Source organism: Leuciscus leuciscus (genome assembly GCF_965113295.1).
Source record: "Leuciscus leuciscus genome assembly, chromosome: 22".
Classification (NCBI taxonomy): domain Eukaryota; kingdom Metazoa; phylum Chordata; class Actinopteri; order Cypriniformes; family Leuciscidae; genus Leuciscus; species Leuciscus leuciscus.
The window spans coordinates 25,143,430-25,168,151 of record NC_138746.1 but is presented as its reverse complement, the minus strand read 5'-3'; the positions used below and the strand labels follow the sequence as shown (position 1 = coordinate 25,168,151).

Here is a 24,722-nt window from a genome sequence, read left to right as displayed (position 1 = left end):
TGTTTAAATAATATAATATATTTTTGCATTCAAAACTGCATGACCTTCCATGGCTTATTATTACGATAGTTTGTTTATATTATTAGACAACTTTTGAGATCAAATAATATGCATTTTGACCTAATAATTGAAAGAAGTGATTGACAGCATGTGGTTTATAGACTTAAGGTTGAAATCTGCCCAGAATATTTATTTAATATTGTTTCTCATATTACAGTGTGCTTTTATAGATCATGCATGGTGACTTGCTTCTTATAAAATCAAATTTGAACCCCCGGTGATTTTCATGGTCTTTGCATCAAGTGTTTTGTTATGGTGTGAAAAACAAAGCATTGAATTGTAGTTGTGCTGCTGCTATCCTCAGATGTGCCTTGAATCTTGAGATGTTTACCTTCAACTTTTTACCTTCAACTTTATCTTCAAAGTTTGCATCCTGTTAGTTTTGCTGCAGTGGAGATGGTGTAACAAATTGTAATGATGCTTGAGCTGAGGTGAAGGCAATATTATTAATGTCAGGGTAGAGTCATCATAGCTGGGCTTATGGGAGATTTTGAAGCACTTTCAGGGAAATATATATATATATATATTTTTTTTTTTTTCTGACTATCAGGGAAAGTGTGGCTATGTGTATGGGCACATCCATCCATGGTCAAGACCCCAAAGAACATTCAGAAAGGGTCACTTGACCCCTCTGAAGAGTTTCAGGGTTATTTCGATCGTGTGTGTGTGTCTGCAGCCCTCATCCCCCTCGACTCTGAGAGAAGAGCGGCTCGCTGCATATAGATCCCTATCACTTCTGCTGTAGTTTCAGCCACTTGAGCTCATGCTGGGGCAAAAGGTCAGGTTGTATCGATGGGCTTTTCAGGTGGGCAACTTCCAATGATGAGATGCTGAATATAACAGAAGCTTCTCCCTGCAGCATACTGCTGAAATTTCATGTCTCATACCCCTTTTCCACATACGTGATTTTGTTGCGGGTTCCTGGCCTGTGTCCATGTCGCAGCCTGTGTTCTCGAACCTTTCGTTCTGAGCTAGGAAGATCTGTTCAACGCCGGCCGCAAGCTTGCTCGCACTGTTTGATTTTAGCCTGGTTATAGTGAGGTAAACAACACGTTGCAGCATTACTTCACCATTCGTTCCTCAAGTGTGTGGAAGCAGGTGGCCGGTTCACAACAGGCTCCAGTTCGCCTGGCCGAGAACAGGCTCTGGCTCCAGAACGCGAACGATTCTTGTGGAAAAGGGGTAGAGGTTCCAAAATAGTGAGCTGCCTTACTTCCTACACACAACCATACACACTACAGGTCACAAGTTTGGAATAATTGCAAATAAAGTAATAATTACAAAAATGTCTGATGCCATTTATTTGGTCAAATATAATAAACAGCAATATTGTGAAATTATTACATTTTAAAATAACTGTTTTATAGAACAGCAATCATATGCTGATTTAGTCATATTTTGTGTAAACCATAGTACTTTTTTTTTAGGATTCTTTGAACAGAAAGGACATGTTCAAAATAACATTTATTTGAGATAAATATTTTGAAACATTATAAATATCTTTATTGTCACTTTAATGCATTGTTGGTGATTTTATTCTTAATTATTATTTTATACCCCAAACTTTTGAATGGTAGTGTATCACAGTTTCCACAAAAAAAATTTTTTTTTTTCAACATTGATAATAATAAGAAATGTAATTTTTTTGTTTGTTTGTTTAGCAGCAAATCAGCATATTATAATGGCACGTGACACTTAAGACTGGAGGAATGATGCTCAAAATTCAGCTTTTCCATCACAAGAATGAAGTGTATTTTAAAATGTATTCAAATAGCCTATAAAACAGTCATTTTAAATTCTAATAATATTTCATAATTACTGTTTTTACTGTAATTTTGAGGAAATAAATGCAGCCTTGGTTAGCATAAGAGACTTGTTAAAAAAAAACACACATTTAAAAGACAACTTAAAAAAAAAAAAGAATACTTAAATGGACAAACCAGAATTACATGAAACCGTGAGGTTGGAACCTATTTTTGAGGGGATGGGGGATTATATTATGGCAAAAAAGTAAATGTGTTTAATTGTGCTCAATAAGACAATACATATTAAAAAAGTAATATTTAGATTTAATTTTGACTTTAAAACACCTCGAAAGACAATGTAAAGTGCTATTTTACAGTGGTAGTGGAAAGCAGTGAAAGACATCAGCATCCATAAACTGATTAATACTCCATTTATTATTGTGTCACTCCTCACTAAAGGGACGACAGCAGGCAGAACAGAATCACTTTGCCTGCGGGCCCTGCTTACCTCAGCCCTGCTTTAACGAGTGTTGTTAATACATATTTTATCCATGTCTCTCTCTCCCTGTTCTTTTTAGGATATGAATGATTTCTCCCCGGTCTTCAGACAGGCTCTTTATAAAGGGCTGGTGGCTCCAAACGCAGAGAAGGGGACAGTCATCACAACTGTGTTTGCAGAAGATCAGGATCCTCCAGTAAGTACACAAAGTCATGAACTACACTTTTGCGATCTCTGACTCATCCTCAAATGACAAACCTTGACAGTCACCAATTTGCTGGTGTAAATTGTGATTTATTTTTATAACAGAACTGCCAATTTTGGAGGTTCAGTGATTCATTTCTGTCATATATTTTGTACTTAATTATTTACATGATTTCGGATAAACCCTGGAATATAACAGGGTCAGTGAGGATTTGTTAGTTTGAACCTTCTATTCATCAAAAAATCCTGAAAAAAAATTGTCACAGCTGCTCGATTATGTCAAAAATCATAATCACGATTATTTTGGTCAATGTTGTAATCATGATTATTTAACGCGATAATTCAGTGGCCCATATGACCAAAAATAAATAAATATATATATATATATATATATATATATATTTCTGAAGGATCATGTGACACTGAAGACTGGAGTAATGATGCTGAAAATTCAGCTTTGCATTAAAGGAATAAATTACATTTTAAAATATATTCAAATAGAAAACAGTTATTTCCTATTTGAATTGAAAATAACTGACCCCAAACTTTTGTATGGTATATAATATGAATGTTAAAAAGGAAAATTATTATTAATATTTTTTAATGGAACAAAAAAACCTACTCAAATAAAAAGAAAGTCATGTTTAAATAAAGTACATTTATTAAATTTTTTTAAAGTTGGTCTTCTGTTACATTTTTAATCCAAATAAGATCACAAATTGTAATCCAAATTAATTAGATTGTTTGTTTGTTTTCCAACAAACAGTCATTTTAAATGTATTCCAATGCAAATCATGGCCCTGGCAACGTCAAGTGTGTTCCAAATGACTAAAAGTTTGAGATAAGACTAGACAGTTCATTCATTATTTGAGTGCATGATTTCATGCCTGGACTCTTTAAACTCATTTGGATTTCTTCATCTGAAGTATTCATAGTGTTGTTTTACTCTGTATGGGAGATTAGACTCCCGCTAGTGTACCTGTTTACATGTCCCTCCGTTAACATGTTAGTCTGCTGTTGTGGATAATCGGTTTGTTCTGCGCTGTCACTCTCTTTCTGCATCTTTATTTGATTGATCTGACAGAGCCGTTTTACGTTTGCCATCTGGAGACCGGCCTCTCTTTCTCGCATGCTAGACGACTCAGAAATGAAATTACACGCAACGACACAGAGATTTTGACACTGCAGTGAATCCGTATATAATTTCTTGTGCTTTCATCAGAGAGTAAAAACATATATTGGGTTTTAGGATGCAGCCCAGCATGCTTCTACAACTTTTACAGCTGGAGGGAAACGCAAGGCCATTACAGTATAGCAAAGACACACATCTCTTATTACCTTATAAATTACATAAACAAGGTTATTCGCTGCCTGAGGTTTGGTTTATTCAGAGTGGCAGTGTACGCCAGGGGCTGGAGATGCGCTGAATGCCTGTAAATGTTTATCATCCACAGACTGTAAAACAGAAAGATGTTTTGTGGGTTTCTGCATCTCTATATGCTGTGTGAGGACGTGTCGTTAGCAGACTTTATAGGCTGTCAGTAACTCTGGACCACAATGACATCTAAGTTTCAAAGACTTCTGAATGTAGTTAGTGTATAAACGTATTTTTAAAGTGTGTTGATTTGTCTTTTACAACTGCCAAACTTCACAAACAACTGTAGGCGACTTTTACAGCCTCACTTTTTCTATGGTCAATTCTGTTCCCATCAGTTTCCTCTAAGGGAAACAAAGTTCACAGCAGGGGTGCCTGTAATACAGACAAATAGTTTTCAAAATGTGTTCAGGAATGGCCTTGTCATTAGTGGGTGTTAAAATGAACTGAGATGTTGCTTTTGAAATTTGTAGCTTTTAATGTTTTGCTGCGTGGTCGTTGCAGTTGTCACTGAATTTGAGCTATGATTGGTGCTGCTTACGGTACATTCAAGGGAACAGCAGGGGTGCTGGAACCACTTTTTAGCCCACGTCTTGTTCAACTAAACATTGACTGATTAAAATATGGTCTTCAATGGGTTCATACAATTGTATATTCCACATAGAAATGGCTTAAATATACACTATACACTGTAAAACCCCCCCAAAAAAATAAAAAAATAAAAAGGTAATCAGTTACATAAATACAATTTAAATTGAAACATTTAACATATACCTGTTCTCAAACTAAGCTCATGCTCCACTCGTCACCATGATGGCAACCCTACAGAAAACCAACATAACAGAAACTCTTCTAAACTTGCAAAACTTAACACTTAACTCACTTAACATTAACCTTGAACCAAAAACATCTTATAACACCTAATTTTAGCATTTACTCTCACTTTTGAGTGTCAATGGCAAAGCATGCTGGGAAATAGAAATTTAAGTTTGTCTAATTAAAAGAAAAAGTTAATAAAACAAAACAATGAAACAATTCAGATTACTTAAAATGTGTCCGTTTTGTGAACTCAAAACAAAGTTCAAAATACTAATACAAGTTCATTTGAGTTGGCTACTCAAACCAATGAATTAATTTGAGCATTGGGGTTTACAGTGTATAGTGTTCAAAAGCCTGGGGTCTGTAAGATCAGACATACAGTAAAAACAGTAAAGTATTTTAAATAAATAATCAATAGTATTATAATTTTACAATTTACTATAGATGTTGTCTATTTAAATATATATCTAGTTCAGTCATAAGATTCTAGAGCAGTGGTTCTCAAACTTTTTACACCAAGTACCATCTCAGAAAATATTTGGCTCTCCAAGTACCACCATAATGACCAATATGAATACAGTAGCGTAGTAGGCCTAACTATTCAGCTATGGTTATGCGTACAGCTCAAAAATGAGGCAGCTTAATTTCTAATAAGAATATTTATTATTGTCAGCCACATTAAACATTGTAAAAACACAGTTTGAACATTAACACTGCACTGTGCTGCTTACATACAGGTAAATAAAAAACTTAAATAATGATTCAATTAAAATGTATTGCACCTAAAAGTGAAATAAAAACTGAAGCCTACTGTACTTAAAATATGAAGTAAAAAAAAATACTGTACTTAATTTAAAAAACACAGGCTGTGTATTGATATTTAACCTTTTAAAACGTACATTTAAAATATTCTGGCTGACCCCTAAGTTTTTCAAGGCGATCATTATTTAGAACTGATCACTATAATTGTTTCCATGGTGACGCGTCATTGCTTGTCACGTTACACACCGCAGCCACAATATCGCTGACTGATGTGACTGACTAATGAGCTGCTTTTATTTAATTTTTTTATTCAAAATATTCACAAATTTGTTAGCTATCGCATGAAATATTTGATATTCCGAGTGTCAATTATATGCAAGTGGAAGTGTTATGTTGTTTAAACACCTTTATAACGATCTCGTTAGTTGAGCGCCGTCATGTTTGTGCCACTGTTCAGAGAATCGGATCTGTTGGATTGTTACAGCACGTGAATTCCCGAAATACATGAAAGTAGTGGCCGGTGAACTGGGAGAAGAATAGAGTTAACTTTAAAGTTACTAACACAATGTGTAATGAATCAAATCTGATATGAATAAAATGTGTCGTCTAATTATAATGGAAATTATAATTATTTCCGCTTCCATAGACTTCAGTGTGTATTTTACAAATTCTAAATGTGTTGTTTTTTTAGTACTTGGGTGAATTTAAATGTCTGAAACCTAAAATAAACATTATGTGGTTAAAAACACTGAATAATTGTGATATTTGACAGCGCCTGAGTGGCGCGCGTCCGTCTCTGACTCAGCGCCAGCCAACTGCGAAAGCACGATTTGAATTTAGCAGTTGATCGCGTGATGCACTGGCCGTTCTACACCGGTGTCAAAGAGTATAGAAGCCTCTTTGCCGGTGTAATCGTATTGTACGCTCCAGGGACCAGCCAAGACTGAGCACACAATAATAGACAGTAAAAGATCATACCGGTTTGATCTTACGTGCGAAATTCAGTGATTCCTCTGCGTACCACTAGACGGAGCCTGCGTACCACTAGTGGTACGCGTACCACACTTTGAGAACCACTGTTCTAGAGGACCCAGGCTGATAGGTCCTTTACATGCGATCTGCAAGCAATCACATCATTACCGCACACTCTGCTTATCCTGCAGTCAATTATAATGCTTACTCAACATTTAAATAGTCTGGTTCATTGTTTGCGAAACTGGACGATTCTTGACAGCAGGTGAGATTGGACAGTGAAGGGTGTTTAAGGTGACTCTAAATACCCCTGTACAAGCAGGACCCTGTGTACTCACATCACCGTAGAGGACACGAGTGTGTCAGAGAGAGGTGTGTGTTGCTGGGATTCTCTGACATGGAGCTTAACCTTCAAGACAGACACAACGCTGCCTGTGGTTTTTAGTTGGGTTTTTATTGTATTCTTTTTTTATTTTGAGTTCAAGGATACTGTCAATGCCAAGAGACAAGATAGTCTGTGTCAGGCTAAGTGTTAAAAGAATGAGTCATCCAAAAAAGAAAATTTGAAATGTATTTGTAATAATGGAATCCTGGTAAATTACAGTAAAATTACAAGAACAACTTTTCGGGTAAATACACAAATGTGCTTTTCACACACGCATCATCGTTCCATCTTTTACCAGTAAGATACCATTCACACATCATCAGTACCAAAATACAGGTATACTCTGTGATGTCAATCATCAGAAATGAGTGGTAATGACTGACGTTTTCTTCATCCGCCTGGATGAGGAGAAGCACTTTAGTTTCCTTTTAGTTTTTTTTTTAGTTTTTTTTTTACTTCTGAGTGAGGCATAAGGGGATTATCAGAGAGAATGCGTTTTTGCTCTTGAAAACATGCTTTACATTTCAAGTTTGAATTTAATATATTTTCCAAAATATGTTACTACACGCTGGAATTCCTTATTGTTGAGCCCCGAGCATCCTCATGTTTTATTCTCGCAAGCTTACACGTCTGCTGAACACAGCCAAGGTTTACGGAAAATTATAAGCGGACATTATATGTGTTTATTGCGCGCGCGCGTGTGTGTGTGGCAAGTGCGTTTTTGTTTTGATGTCTGGGAAGAATGTTTTTTTTTTTTAATGACCCTGGATGCCCTGCACTGAAATACCAGATTCATCATTCCTGTTGTGTTGTGAATCACCATGGAGACATGGAGCAGTTCAATTTCTGTCTCTCTCAGGCATGACTGGAATTAAAGTCAGATAATTCTCACTTTTAAAATCCCCTTCCTCAAACGGCCTTGATAGGAAAAGTGTGTAGCAGAACAAGGACAGGAAGTGATCGTTCCTCATTAGGGTCCTGCTCAAACTCTGATGATTACAGTACGAGCACAGCTACATTTCCAGACAGCGCCGGTGAATGAGATAATGACAAGGTATTTATATGCACGGCTGCAAAGGTCACTGGGTAATGAAAGCTCCTCCTTTGCCTTTATGCAGGTTGAACCTCATGTCCTGAGTGGCGACTTCCTTTTATTTGAAAAGATTTAAAGTGATGAGTAATGGACTTCTATCCTTGAAGTGTCACTACAGAGCAGAAGAACCAGCAGCCATTAATCACACCGCCACAGCATGAATATAACAACCAGGCAGAAACTTAATGTGTCCCACTAATGTGACTGACTCACATTTGAGTGTTGACAGTGACACCCGCTGAAAAGGACTCATGAATGTCATATCTTAAACAGTTAAAGGTATAGTGGAGGATCTTTCCGAATTTTAGATAAGACCCGCCCTCTCCACTTTTTGAATAAGTTTGATTGATTCACCAGAATGATTGACAATTAGGAGGACCAATAGTATAGGTGATCCACCCGGAAGTAAAAAATCCTCCGCTATACCTTTAACTGATTTGATCCCATAATAGCAGGAATAAGACCTGTCTAATTTCATGGCTTAACCCAGAGGGAAAGCTTCATTTTTTTTTTTTTTTTGGATAACAGTATTTAAGTTTTTATATATCTATCACACTGTATAGTTAAACACTCACTGTAAGCAGAAATCCAAATCCACAGAAGTTGTATTTAAATTCACGAACAGAAGACAAGAGTATCGATGGAGAAATAACATATCTACAAAGCTTACACAAGACTAAGGGTATGTTTACATGACAACTATATGCTTAAAACTGAGAAGTTTTTCCTTTGAGTTTCCCACGTACAGATGACACCACCATTGTCAAAACGATCCCCATTCACACGGATCCGCAAAAACGACATAAAACCCTGTATTCTGCTGCCAGGCCATTAGAATGGTGATCTAATGACTGAACACTATAGACAGAACACGTAATACGCATGTGCATGACGTCATCATCTTCAGAGATTCATGTTTTTGTTGATTACACGGAGGCCGTTTTCAAAAACTTGCACTTTGAACCTCGTTTTCAAAAGTTTGCGTTTTCAGGCACCCAAAACGCCGTTGTCGTGTCACCGAATGGCCAAAACTCATACATTTTTTAACGTTTTTAGTTGAAAACGGTGTTGTGTAAACAGCTCCTAATACCAGAACAAAGAACTAACAAAAACTGAGGGCTTATATACACAGCAGACATAGGGAGAAGCTAAAAAGACACACCTGAACTCAAAGGAACTCAATCAGAAACCATGGAGACAAACAGGGAGAGAACAGAGGAGAATTAAACTAATTAACAGGCTAGAAGATTAACAAAGAAACTCAAACATGAACAAAACAGAGAAACAGAACAAAAGACAAACTCAAAATTTGACTGTGTGTGTGTGTGTGTGTGTGTGTGTGTGTGTGTGTGTGTGTGTGTGTGTGTGTGTGTGTGTGTGTGTGTGTGAATTAAATGTCAAATTAAAAACTTTTGGACCAGCTCTCAGAGCTTAATATCATGCCTTAATATTTTTGCAAATTCATCAGTCAACAGGATTGCTGAGTATTTTCTCCTTAAAACTTCAGTGAACTAAAGACTCAAAGGGCCCTATCTTGCACCCAGCGCAAGTGACTTTGTACACCGACGCATGTATCATTCCTATTTTGCACCCGCGCAAAGCGGACTTTTCCCTCCACAGAAGCACGTCGGTAAGTTAGGAAATACACTTGCGCTCCCGGGGGCGGTTCAGCGCAAAGAGGAGGCGTGTTCCGGCGCAAACGTTCCTTCATGCTATTTTGCAGGTTTAGAAAACAATTGCGCCACTAACCAGGAAAAAAAAATTTAAAGTCAGTGGCGCGTTGCGCATGTTATTCATATGCTATTTTAAGGGCGCATGCTTGGCCATAATCAATGTAGCGTGTGCACAACACGCACTTTGATTCTCTCATCTACACAGAAGCAGCCGTTTTCATTTTTGCAAATCATACATTATTACGATAGATAGATAGATAGATAGATAGATAGATAGATAGATAGATAGATAGATAGATAGATAGATAGATAGATAGATAGATAGATAGATAGACAATTTATTATAAAAGCATACATCTAGCTTACACATTTACCCAAATTATCATACGCCTGTTTAACCGAAGTTAATTTGGGTGGGTTTCTCCATTTCAATGTAACTTCTCTCTTTTACGGCCGTGACGAGAGCGTTGCTCTCCTTGGCTGTGAACCGCTCCTGGCGCGCGCCTGGCAAATCCACCGTTACAATAGCAATCCGCTATGGAAAAAGCGCGTCTGCTCTTAAAGGGAATGTGAGATGACGCTCTGATTGGTTTATTTCACGTTACGCCCAAACCACACCTATGAATAATGAAGCTACCAACCCATTTTAGATTTGCGCCTGGCGCAAGAGTCATTTATCCCGCCGGGAAAATAGCAACAGCGCCGAGACCCGCCCACAAAGTTACTTTGGGCTTGACACTTGCGTTTCAGAACATTAAAATAGGGCCCAAAGACACGGTTTGGATCAGATAGTCTGAGCTGGTGTGATTGAGTGGACTCATTTGCATATTCATGGGAGTGTTTATGCTCAATTAAGCAAGGGTGTAGAGTTACATTCAAACTATTTTAAGGCATGAAAACATTTTCTCATGGGGGAGGGGGGAGGGGGGGCGTTTAAATATGTAATTTTGATTTATCGAAGATGAATTTTAGGGAATAAAAGTATTGACTGCAAGGGGGCGTTAATGTTAGTTGTTAATGCTAGATGTACTGTAATTATTGATAGTTAATAACTTATTGAAAAGTGTAACCAAGATAATCATGACTATAAGCATGAAGTCATTTTAGCAGTGATTTTTTAAATTGACTGTTTTTTTGGGGGGGTGTTTTCTCAGTGTCCAGGAATTGGGAAATGCTACTGCATGGGCGTTTAACTTCTCTAGTACATTCATTATAGCATATTTTGTCCGCATTTGATGTTCTTATTTGGCATCATGACTGGATTTTACAGAAACCGGGACAGCACCGAGTGATACAGTAATGTCAGGTCATCGGATTTAACTTTACTTTCCCTAAACGTAGTGGTGTGATCGTCTTAACAGAGATTAAGGTGGTCAGCTGAGGTAAATCTGTCTGTTTTACTCTTCCTGCTCATGCCGTCTGCCGTCAAGCAGACTACAGCGCTGTTTATTTTCATGACCTGCCACAGAAGCTGTTAAATTATGCATTTCTTCGTTAAATAATGCTTTGAAAACATGGCGGGTGCTAAAGACATATGACACAAATAATAAGCTATCGAAAAATTGTGACATGGGCTAAAAAAAAAAAAGACTAGAAACGAATTTCTTGGCTGTTATTGATGTAAATGCGATGTTGTTTCTGTCTCTTTCTCCTGCAGTATAAATGACTTTGTATGTTTACCACAGCACAAAGCATCAAACATTTATGATTCAGCCAGACGGAAGAGCTGTAAAGTATCAGTAGAATGAGGTGCGGCAGACAGAGCTCTCTGTAGCTCTACAAAACATGATGCCCGAGAGACCTTTGAGGATGCTCAAACCTGCTATTCAAAGAGGAGTCAATGCTTTAAAGAGAGAGTTCACCCAAAAATATCAATTCTGTCATTATTTATTCACCCTCATGTCATTCTAAACCCCCGTATGATTTACAGAAAAAGAGATGCTTTGCAGAATGTTCAAGCTGTTCTTTTCCATACATTCTAACATATTTTTGACTATATTCTGTCAAGCTCCAAAAAATGCCATAGTACTACTACTAAAGTAAAAACAAATATATATTTTGTTTAATATTTTAAAAACCGTGATGCATTTTTATTTTTTTTTGGATTCTTTGATGAATAAAAAGTTCAAAAGAGCAGCAATTATTTGAAATAAATACATTTTGTATCACAAAATTTTACTGTTGCTTTTGATTAATTTAATGTGCCCTTAATAAAAATCTTACTGACACAAACTTTTGAATGCTAGTGTGCATTGCAGTGGCATTTGATGTGATTGATGTAAAAGCTGAAGGGTATGTTTCATTTTAAATTATTAATGACTTAACTTTCACAACATCTAAAATATTGTATAACTTCAAAAGACTTGAAAAATGGCAAATGAGGACATTTGTGTCCTTTTCGGAGCTTGAAAGCCACTGCTTTCTGCCTTCTTTTGTTGTATGGACAATAGCAGCTTAGAAAATATTCTGCAAATGACTACGATTTGATGTCATAGAAAGAATATATAATTAAGCCCCTTTTGAAGCAGTGATAACAATAGCAATCTATAATTATATAATAATGTGATGCATAGAATTAAATATAATGATACACCATATTTGGTCATTTAAATCTAAGTAGGTCTGCTCTAGGGATGTGTTGATACTAACCGTGTTCCTCCCTTAGGGTACGCCTGCCAGTAAAGTGCGCTACAGAGTGGATCAGGATCTGTCACCATACAGTGGAAGTATCTTTGATGTAGAGACGGACACAGGAAGAGTTATCACCAAAGTCAACCTGAATGAGCAACCTAACGCCATTTTCAAGGTGAGTCTGGGCCGACAGGCTGTTTTTCTACTGTTAAAAGAACTGTTACTTCACTTGTGTCAAAATCCAGTTTGAGTCCAGCCTAGAGTGATTTAAAGTGCCCCTATTATGGTTTTTTAGGATATTACCTTTCATGTAGTGTGTAACATAGCTGTTTGTGAATGTAAAAAGTCTGGAAAGTAAAAGTCCACAATAAATGGAGTTATTGTCTCCTAAAAGAAAGAACGATTCTGAACTGCCTAAAAAGAGTTGTCAGTAATTCCAGTCTCACTTCCTGCATGAACCTACTTTATTACTACTAAATTAGCATAATGGCAGCCTATGGTCTTCATTGGCTGCTCGCGAACAATGTCTACATTAGCCCTCAAAATCTGATTGGTCAGATGGCCCAGTCTGTTGTGATTGGTCTACAGCTTACAGAGCATATCCGCAACAAATCACCTACGAGTAAGTCGATCATACTAAAGTCTTATAATAATGGTGGTCTGGATTTTATTGATTTTGATTTCCTCAACAATACATTTAAAATTAATGAATCAATACCTATCAAAACCAGCAAACTTGTTTTTTCACAATTTGGTGGCATTCATTTTCTCTTATTGTGTAATTATGACATATCTACACTTCCTATCAAACTTTACAACTTTCATCAACAGTTTCTCTGTGCATGGGCTCTAATTTATAAAAATATTTTTTCACCACAGAGGTATTTTATTTGGAACAATAAAAAAACAATTTATTCAAGAACAAATCTTTGTTTTATGATAATTGGTTTTGTAATGGTTTGCTTTTGGTGGAGCAGTTGTTTAATAATCAAGGTCTTTTGTTCAGGTACTCACATTTTTGCATGCACTCAAACACTGTAGTTGTATCTGAGGATGAGTTTGGTTCATGTTATCGTCATGTCGAGAAGACGCAAATCCATTTTGCATGCACTTCCAAAGGATGAGGACTCGTGATCTAATTGATATGGTAAAACCATAGACTGTAAAAAAATATGGACGTAGTGTCCGTGACGTCACCCGTAGGTTTCTGAAGAGCATTTTTGAAGCCTAAAGTGGGCGGAGTCGGCCGTCGCCATCTTGGCCTCGCGTCACCTTGCGTCACTCTCGGATAACAGAAAATGGGCAAAGAGGCGGGGCGTGGGTGAAGCTGGAGGAGCCTGGCTATGAAACCACTCTCGCGGCTCACTTCTCGACGTGATCGAGTTAGCTCAGGCTTGGGAGGTAATGCTATATGCTACTGAAAGTACCCTATGGAAAGTACTAAGTCTGCGACTGCACAGGGCCTCGCGCTAAAGTGACAGTTGATTATGTAAAGCCAATGAAAAGTTCCTGTTTTTGCCCTTTGAAATATTATTAAAAGACATGGCTACAAGTGAGACTGTGTATCGTCATTCTGTACTATTCTGCTAGTTGAAAATATATTATGCAGTAACTTAACTATTATTCTGAGAGAGTGTGTGTGACAGTGATTTATGTGCATAACAGTTACATGTCAGTCATTCTTTTTTTTATAGTCTATGGTCCGTCAGCGCGGAATCGCTCGTCAAGTTCGTAGAGAGCTTATTCAGTCCATTTTAAATTCTAATTTTGGCCGCCTCTCAAATGGGTTAAACCATAGATATATTACCTATGAAGTTCAAGTAAATGCGCTAGAAAATCCACACTCATTCAAGGATGTGCATTTATTGCATGGACGGAGAAAGCACCGACACCTGCAGGATTTCATCTGACGGTACATAAGCATATTATAATCTATCTGTTCCGTGAGAGCAGAACGAACGAGCCTTTATATCTATAGACGTTTTTAAATCTGAAAACTCCAAAAACCAACGAAATTGTCAGACATCCATTAGTGCATGTTCACAGAGGAAAACAACTGAAATACAGCGCTGGTTGTTCTCTCGAACGATACTCGACGACAACGACGGAATCCAAAGCCGTGGCGAAGTAATGGGTGTATTAAATTGTATGAAATAATTCAGAAAAAAGCACAAACACTGCAGAGATGGCAAGTTCAGCAGCTAAAATTTGCTGAGGTGAAGTGAGTAGTGACGCGGCTAACAGCAAACAAACGGCTAGCGTTGACAGCGGGAATCCACCTGTCACTCAAAAGTGGACACACCCTTAATTATGCAGAACTTTAAATATTAATCAACTAAACGGATGAGTTATAAAAAAATTCACCCCCCTCACAGTTGTTATGAAGGGCAAAATTAGCTGTATAGACCAAAGCCACATAGAGATCCAGGCTGTAAACATGTTTTTTTCTGCTGTAAAGTTGGTAATTTTAACATGGGGGAGATACAGATTTGACTCACTTCTGCAGCCAGCCTCAAGCGGCCAGTCAATGAATTGCAGTTTAACTCACTTCCGTGTTGGTTTCAAGAGAGAGACGGGGAGGTTGCTGCTTGGGTAAAACCGATGCTATTGTTACTGTTCGTATCACTGTGTATCAAGCACTGAGGAAACCTCAGGAGCTGAAATTCAGATATGGTAATAGACGTTTTGTGTCCGATATGCGCTGTAAGCTGTAGACCAATCACAACAGACTGGGCTCAACATCTGACCAATCAGAGCAGAATAGGCTCACAGAAGGAGGGGTTAGAGAGACCAGATCCTTGATCTAACCGTTTCAGACACTGAGAAAAGAGGTGAAGCTGCTGTGAATGCTAAGCATTTTTAGACCATGGATGCATGTAAATCTATTGCAGGAGACCTCCAAAACAAAATTAGGAACCTTTTAAATAGTATAATGCGTCATTTCACATCATTTTGTAAATGACAGAAAGGAGAATTAAAATGGCTTGAATGCATTTGATTTTTGGACATACTAAAGTTACAGATTTTAAGTTTTATGGTAACACTTTAAAACAGTGTTCAATTTATTATGCATTAAGTATTGTGAACTAACAATGAACTACGTTTACAGCATTTTTTTAATTAAGGTTAGTGTTACTTTATTAATAAACTATTATTCATTGTTAATTCATGTTCGTTCATAATACAGAAAATAATACATTAAATAATGTTAAAATGTACTTGAAATGTATAAATTAACATTAGTTAATGTATTAAACTTGAAATGTACTGTAGAAATGCTGCAGTACTGTTCATTTTTAGTTCAGGACACCTCATGAATTAGATAATGCTAACAAACTGAACCTCTTTGTAAAGTGTATTGCTTTCATGTTATTGAAATCCAACATCAATCAAAAGTTTTGCTGAGCTGAGGTCAGTTTGACTCTCATTCTAATGTTTTAAGATTATGAGAATTGGAAATGCTTTGTCAGATGGCCATTGGCCACCAATAAAATACCAGCATGAATTTCATGTCATGTGTCCAGTTACGCACGTGGATGCCTTATAAGCAATAGATGTTGCTCTTTATGTCATACTGTTCTATTAATGAGTCACGGAATTATACTTTTGTCAACCAGAACAGAATATTGTTCTATTTGTTTCTCATGATGGAAAAAGCACAAAACACAACAATGACACTGTTTATTTAAAGCAGTCAGTCTCATGCTAAGTCCAATTATCTCCGACAAATGATGTTCTTCAGGGTCAGTAATTTATCATTGACCATTAAAAAAGAGGGGGAAGAGGGGGGAGTCACTGGATTAAAATGATAACAATTGCGTATGTGTATTTCTGATATAACATTCACCGACTTGTGGACTCTTTAGTTACTGTCTCCTCTACTATGACCTGAATCAATACATAAATTAATTAGCCTAATGTTAAGTGAGATTAAATCAATTTACCATTGAGCAAATGTTGGTTTTACCGTGTTCATTTGTAAATAGTGTCTGACAAGTCTTTTAATCAATAAATGCACATCTTTATTTTTTTTTAAAATGTTTATTTAGAAAAGCAGCGTTCATCCTCTCTGTATACTTTGTGCCATTATAAAGTGCCGGAGCAAAAATTAGACATGTCTGTCTGTGTGTAAAATAATATATTAGACTGTAATGTTTTTTAAACATTTTTTAAACGTTTTTTAAAAAAGTTTTTTTGTTTTTCTTCTTGTGGCACAATGGTTATGGTTCAGTGAGAAATAATGATGTCCAAGATAATGTAAATGTGATTTAAAAATAATAATAATAATAAAAAATAATAATAAAAAAAAGATATATATATATATATATATATATATATTTGTTCAGTCATGTTGATTTCAAATTCTTTTGAGAAAAAAAAATGATTATAGCATTTTCAATAAATAAAATTAATTAGGAATGTATACATGTTTTAACCATCAAGTGAAAAGTAATGCAATTTTTTTCATTTTACCTTGAATACACATGAGTGTACCGACTTTATTTTCAAACAAGTTTTCAAGTAAAATAAAATACATACATGCATACATACATACATAGATTTAATAAAATTTACACAAACCTATATTTTACAGAAGAAATACACCAATTCAATGTCACTGCTAGAATTGCTCTCTTCTGAAGAAGATGTAAAAAGCCTGCGATAAATAACTCAACGCTGGGTTGTTACGTTTGACAATGGAGCTGGCTAACACAAAAATGTTTTTATGGAAAAACAAATCACCTATATGAGTAAGTCGGTCATACTAAAGTCTTATAATAATGGCGGTCTGGATTTTATTGATTTTGATTCCCTCAACAATACATTTAAAACTGATGGGCTGAATCAATACCTATCAAAACCAGCTTCTATTTGAAATGTTTTTCCTCAACTTGTTTTTTTCACAATTTGGTGGCATTCATTTTCTCTTAATGTGTAATTATGACGTCTAAATCTAATCTAAATTCTCTATCAAAACTTTACAACTTTCATCAACATGTTCTCTGAGCATGGGATCTAATTTATAAATATTTAATTTTTTATTTGGAACAATAAGAACAATTTATTTAAAACCAAATCTTTTTTTTTATGATAATTGGTTTAGTAATGGTTTGCTTTTGGTGGAGCAGTTGTTTAATAATCAAGGTCTTTTGTCCAGGTACTCACATTTTTTCTCCAAATACCAATAATAACCCCAAACCAATTTACAATAGTTATGGGAGCTATTGCATTATTCTGGTTTGTGAATGCTATTTAAAAACTGTAATCACTCTTCATTGTCTATTGCATCCTTTCATAAACCTTGTGATACACCTATTGGTCAAATTTGTTTTTCTGAGTTAAGAGCCAAAAATTATAAAATAAGATCTTTATTTCTTTAGAAATTGATTTCTGTAATCTCCTTATGGAATAATTTGTTTGAAAACCTTGTTTGGAAAATGTCTTGTCTTTGGAATTATATTGGCGTTTTTGTCAAGTGTAAGATTCTGCCAGGCTTCTCAATACATCTGAGAAAACATTGTATTTGGGTATTTCGACTCAGACCCCACAACATAAATGATCTGTTTTATTATTAATTTATTTTGATTATAATTCATTTAAATGTTACATTAACAAATGCATATGATCTAACTGTAAACCTGTCTTCTGTCTTCTTAAAAGAAATGGAAAATTACTTGAATGTGAATATCTGCTAATAAGTTAAGGACGGTTTAGAATTTGCTCTTCTTTTGGGCTGTTCATGTGATTATTTTTATGTAATATTATGGCCCGCTTATTTGTATTTGATTTATTTATTTTTTGTGCTGTATGGTTATTTTTATGTATGTTTCCGTCAGCAATAAAAAAATGTCTGATGCATACGACACACAAAAAATGGGAAACACTTTGGGAGTTTCAAAGTCGTCATCTGATTGGTTGAATTCTCCAGGATTTCCAGGAGATGTGAGTGTTACATTTTTTAATGGTCCACCCGGAAACAAAGCTGGCGTGATGCCAAACCCCCTCAAGGAAGAAGAAAGCCTTCGTGTTTACAACTATGAAAATGAGTGCATCAACTAAATACTGGATTTTTAAAAGTATGTGATGTTTGCAGCACCATTGTACAAAGTTCTTGAACGAAAAATTTGTTAGCTGTGCGTTGGTCTGTTATCGTAGGGACATTGACTTTGCATTTTCACGCCCCTAAACGTGACATGGAACAAAACTAACTGTGATTGGTTGCTTTTCATGTCGGTGAGACGTTTTCTTGGGCGGGCCTTGGAAAATGAAAGCTGATAATGATGTGGCAGGCAAAAGTTTTATTCTTTTGATCTTTTTAGACGTTTTTAATTTTCTTTAATTTAATATAAAAATATTCAGCAAAATTGTTTTTGTTTTTTTTAGCTAAAAGAATTGAATTTTTTGTTACAATCTAGACAATGGCCCACAAAAATATTCAGACTCAAGTCATTGTCTGTATGAACTGCATTTTAATGTATTTTTCATAATCTCTTCTCATAGCTGGTGGTCATCGCCTATGACGATGGAGAGCCGGTGAAGATGAACAGAACCACAGTGGAAATCACTGTGCTTCAGCCCTCCAGGATACCCATCTTCACTGAGGAAGAGTACAGGTGGGTGCCATTGTCTGTAGAGAAGGGAACAGACATATACTTATTTATGACATGTTCTCTTTGAGCTCTGTGAGTCAGAATTAGTTTAGCACATATTCCCTGCAGGCTGATTCAGAATCTCTGCATGAGTAATGAGTGTTATCTGTGAATATGTGACTAGAATTGCAGGCAGGTTGAATATGACTATGGAGCTGGTCTACAGCTCTCAAACGCTGTTGTTTCCAAAGGGTACGTCTGCAGCTTGTCAGTAATGTGGATGTTGAAGAGTCTGGATTAGCATGACAGGGGCTTTAAAATTTTATGTTAGAGACGTTTTTTGATTTTGATTAATAGAGACACAAAGGGCCAGATTTACTAAACAGGGCAAATTAGCGTGAGAGCGCAATTCCAAAAAAGTGCCATTGGGAGTGGAGAGTTCTGCGCGTGATCTACTGACGACAAGCAAATTAAAGAACAGACGCAGCCGGATCATTTCCAGAATGACAACGCAATCTAATCTCTTGGCCAGTAAATAATGGCACAGATACCAGTAAATTGACGAGCGCAATCCTTAGTAAATCACCTTGCGTGATTCATTTAAATGCATCTGAAAGGGAAACTCCTACAAATGCATATGCAATAAGGTCAGCCGCAAAATTAACTGTCCATGCCTTTTCAGCGCTGACTTTTCACTGCGTGTCTTTAGTAAATCGTGACAATAGTTTTTTAACGCCACAAGAGGGTTTGCGCTGGCACAAGCTGTTAGTAAATCTGGCCCAAAGTCTTATGATGCTGTTGAGCAATACAATGAAATTATAATGTCTCAAACTTTCATGTAAATTTTAGCTTATAACTTCTGAACCAATTTGTCTAGAAACATTTTAATTTTCTCTGATACCTTGGGTCAACTTACCAGATTTCAACTGACCACACTTTTCCTTCACACTTTCCCACACTTTTTGCCCTTTTTTTGTATCTTCTACCTTTTGTTTTTAAAGAAAGTTCATCCTCGGGCCGTTTATATTTATATACTTGCTATTTTGGCCATAATATCTGCTCTCTGTAGATCCCTTGGATCTGTACTGGTAAAGTAGAGGTAATTAATCTTATAAACTTTAAACCGAATGTTAAAAAAATAATAGTTCTGCTTTCCTGCTGATACTTTAAGTCTATGGTTCTCAGGTTTCGCTTCATGACCCAGCATATCAAAATTGCTTATCGTAAAAAAAAAAAAAAAAAAATGAAGCAGTTGTAATTTAATTATAATTTCAATGAAATATGGAAATGATTGTTTCTAACTTAAAGAAACAATTTAAGTGGCATTTTTTAAGGGGCATTTTTGCACCCTTGAAGGGCACTTTGGGAAGCAGATATTACTTTTAGGAGCGTTCCTAATGAAAATAAACAATCCCTTCACAAAGGGCTTGTGGAATTGCTTGTGCAATTGTCCAATTGCACAAAATTGTTTTTTTTCAATCCAAGTCCCTTAGGAAAGGTCTTGAGGTGACTTATGGCGTCCGCCATCTTGGAACTGTTAACACAACGCTGTTCATCACTCACACTAACAAATCAATTAATTTTCATTGAAAATGTCTCAGCATTGTGCAGCCTATGGCTGTAAAATCTAGAAATACCAAAAGAAATATAACCTTTTAGAGGTGAGAATTTGCTGGCTTGTGTTTAATGTAACTCAATTTGCAATATCCATATGCAGAATTATCACATTAATAATAAGCCTAATGCTATGAAAATCATCTGATAATGTCTAAATACATATATAGATATGCATGCACCTGCACAGTCATCATGCTCTCGAGTGTTCACAGACCGTTCCAATATGGCAGACGTCTTGTGTATAGCAGCCTGTTAGAAATGGACACCAATCAGGAATCTATCTATATATACAGTACCTATGCATGCGATGGACAGTCATTTTATTGTTTATGGTCGAATGACCCAGGGTGGCGAGTCTTCACAATCCATTTTAAAGCTTGTTGGCAGGAGCGTGTTAATGTTAAAACAGAATATTTTAGGTTGTTTTGTAAAACCTAATTATAAAATGTACACTGTAAAAAAAAAAAATACATCCCCAAGTTAAACATTTCTAGTGACTGATAACATCTAAATTTTTAAATTAGTCTGACGTATTATTTCTCATTGAGCCAATGTTAACAGACTATTCCAACAAGAGTTGCACTTGGGCCAATTAAAACATTTAAATGTGACCAGTCACTAGAAAATTTTGACTTAGAGAGGTTAGAAATTTTTTACAGTGTATGTGTATTTGCAACAATTATATTAACAACAATAATAAGAAATTCCTGTTGAAGGAACAGCTAATGCTGCTTTTTCATGGTAACATTGCAGGTGAAGATAATGAGGAAATTACATCGTATGTCATTGCTCCCTTCGCCAAGTGTGTTCCAAACGGCTATGACACGCAAGTGCCCTGCTCACTCCAAAGTCCCCACTTCTAGAGCTCTGCCCTTCGGACTGAGTAGAGCATAGGGATGCTCACTCCCAATTGTAATTTGCCCTATATTCATTAGACCTGTCATTATGGGATGCCTACTGGACCAGGGACCAGGGCCATAGGCTGTGTTTTATAATCACTAATGTACCAAAGTTGAGGTTCCCTGTAGTTAGGGTGGTTCGGGGGCATGCTCTGCCAAGAAGATTTTGATTTCTCTGACCTGCACGTGTGCATTTTCAGACATTTGAAGGCAAAAAAAAAAAGGATAACAATAGTTTTAAAACCATGTCAGTGTTTTTTTTTTTTTTTTTTTGTCGTTTAACATTTCTATTCTAAAACAGCTGTCAAAAATGAAATGTTTAGTTTCAATACTTACATCTTATCTTGCACTTTATGACCATTTACTGAAGCGTTGCGCTGTGCTGGAATTCGTGCTCAGCAGCTTCTGTGAACATAAGGCTCTGTGAACACCTACTTTGATTTGCAATATATGCTTGCAGCACTAAAGTGGAGTTAATAGTAATACTATATTAGGTAATTATTTCGCAACTTTTATTACACCTCGGAAAAATACAGAGGTCCGGTCCTCAGTGACCTCATACTGGCTATTGCCATGCCTTGGACAGCATATCTGTTCCCATGTCTGTATATTTTCACCATAAGGTAAAAACTCCTGCCGCTCCTGTCTTTTACCTGTCAATCCTTTTATTCATTTCTCTGACTTTCTCTCACTGTTGTTTTCCCCTTTCATTCTCTCTGTGAAGGCATGCGGCAGAAAGAAAGTTTTGTTCTTCTGGTCAGAAATAATATATTATTTTATTGTGTACTTTCTCGACTTCGTGCATACAATGGAGAAACAAAGACAAAATATTTTAGAAAATAAGCTAAATAAAACTTAAGCCAGAAAAGAAAAACTTTATGTGAGGATTTAAGGAAGGAACTGTATTTTTTGTCCTGCTTTGAGCAGATGTGTGTCATTTTCAAGATGGTGTAAAACAGGGGTATTTTATTCAAGTTCCAAGAGGTCTGGTCTCTATATTTTCTCCGGACAGTGCTTTTTTGGAACAGTTATACATTTCAATCGTGGCAGCCGTAGAAAAAACTTTTTTTTTTTTTAAACATTCAAAATAGTCATCCGGATGAGAATCTTGGGCCCCTAGAGCCAAAACAGTGATGTCTATGAATTTTTGCCAATATTTACCAAACCAAGTAAATATTTCTCCCAACTGGATATGAAGAGGTAAGAGCAGATGTTTTATCAGGCTTTTTCTTATTATTACTATTATTTTACATTTAGACACCTATGTGTATGGCACATAGAAGGAATTGGGACTGAGAAAACATACTGGCGATGCAGGGTTTACCTCTTAAGAAAAGTATGGACCATTTTTATATTGTGTTCAACGTAATAAACTACTGAAAATAATCAATGTACATAATCTAATGATCAGGACTCAGTAAAGTTACTTTCTCTTTCCTAGCCATCTTTAAAAAAAAATCCAAAAATTATAACATTGTTTATTATGACATGCTCTAAATATGTTAAATATATGAAAAAAAGAAGAAAAAAAAAGTCTTAAGAGTCAGCTCTATGACAGATAAAAAATATTTGTATTTGTTGCATTCTCATTTTCTGCAGCGTTTTAGCAAAAGTATATTTTGCTCACCGTGTTTCATCTACTGTTGTTAAAATAACCTCGTCATCTGTAGCTCTTAATGTGGCGCTTTACGTCTTTAGCGGAAGAGAGAATCAACGCGCACAGAACGGAAAAGGCTTGAATGAAGCGAGTTTGGGTCTAGACTATAGATAAAAATATTAGAGAATGTAGCACAGAAAGAGCATTACAGTAAACTACCCTAATCGCTTGTGGTGTGTTGTTTTAATACGCTGCTCACTTTATGGCTGGAACCGGTCCGCCATTTGAATACCACTGGAGAAAAACATCCAATGCCTTCAGAAAGTATTTAGACCCCAAAAAATTGGCATTTTATATGTATTCAGGCATTTTATGCAAACCTTGTAGTGGTGACTTGGGCGCCAATTACAGCATTGAGTTATCTTGTTCTTGCAGACAACCTACTGGGATTTGAGCTGTTTCTCTGTCAGATTGAGTGTGGCTGTCATTATTTGATGTGTCCAACTTAAATCCTTGGCAGGACCATTCAGGTCATTCAGGAATCTTTCTTGAAGCATTGTGCTGGCTGTTTGCTCCTGTACGTTACTGATTCTTCCAAATGGTCTGGGAGATTTCTTCCACTGTGAGGAGCAGAAACTCTTCCATGTTGTGAACGTTTGTTTCTGAGGTCAGGATCTCTAAAGCACTGCCTTCATCTCAGAGTCCTACTGATGTTCTCACACCAGCAGTTTCCATAGCAATTACGAATAAAAAGGCAGTCTATTTTAGGCTTGAGACTGAGAGATGGCCATTCATCGGTAAGATTGATACATCACAGCTGGCTCCTGAAATGAGCTAAACTCCAGTGCTCAACGGGCCAGTGTGCCATTCTCATTAGCATAGCTGGATATAAAGCCCAAAGACCTTCAACAGTTCATTTGTCTGTGTAAATGAACAATAAATGAACTGACAACATGCGTGTGAAATTATATCAGCTTTTGATGTGTAAAATAAGGATATTTCAGTTGAATGCAAAATAAATAAATACACATTTTTTTCATTAATAAATATGCATATTAGAAGGATTTTTGAAGGATTATGTGACACTGAAGACTGGATTAATGATGCTGAAAATTCACCTGATATTACAGGAATAAATTACCTTTTTAAACATTTAAACATTCAAAAAACAATATTACTGTTTTTACTGTATTTTTTATTAAATAATTGCAGACTTGGTAAGTATAAGTGACCTACCTACCAAAACAAACGATAAAAAAATTAAATATTTTTTTAAATAATAAAAATAATTTAGTTTTCCACAATATTTCTACCTTCTCTGATTATTAAAAAATATATATATTGGCCTTTTTGGCTATTGTACCTTTCAGACTTTAAATTGCTTCATATAAAAATGAAAAAAAATGAAGCAATTTATTTTTTGAAGCAATTCGACAAACCACGTTTCTGGACACATAATAAATGTGTTATTGTATTCATGGTTGTGATTGACAAACAGTTTTTAAAGCTTAATAGCTGGTCGTTTGGACTGAGCAGGGAGTTTTAAAGTCCTCCTGCAATCAGTCATTTTATCCCTCAAAACTCATCTTTTATAATCAATTATTTTCCTGTGAAAATAATTTGTCATGCCTTAAAATAGCTCTACACCCTTGCTTCATTAAGTCTACACGGATCCATGAAAATGCAAATTAGTCCCCGCCTCCACTCACTCACACCAGCTCGGACTACCTGATCCACTCGGTCAACTGTTGTAAACGCTGCTAAACAATGGCAAGTGGAAATATTGCTTTAATTCAGTCAT

General features: G+C 36.2%; 1 protein-coding gene across 1 annotated transcript in view; it reads left to right on the top strand.

Moving 5' to 3' along the window:
* Positions 1-24,722, top strand: part of LOC309487030 (protocadherin-15-like) — a 242,960-nt gene that overhangs the window by 163,674 nt on the left and 54,564 nt on the right. The window contains 3 exon segments of the mRNA XM_082154579.1: positions 2,384-2,500; positions 12,253-12,393; positions 18,720-18,832. Of these exon segments, the coding sequence (XP_082010705.1) occupies positions 2,384-2,500; positions 12,253-12,393; positions 18,720-18,832 (371 nt within the window).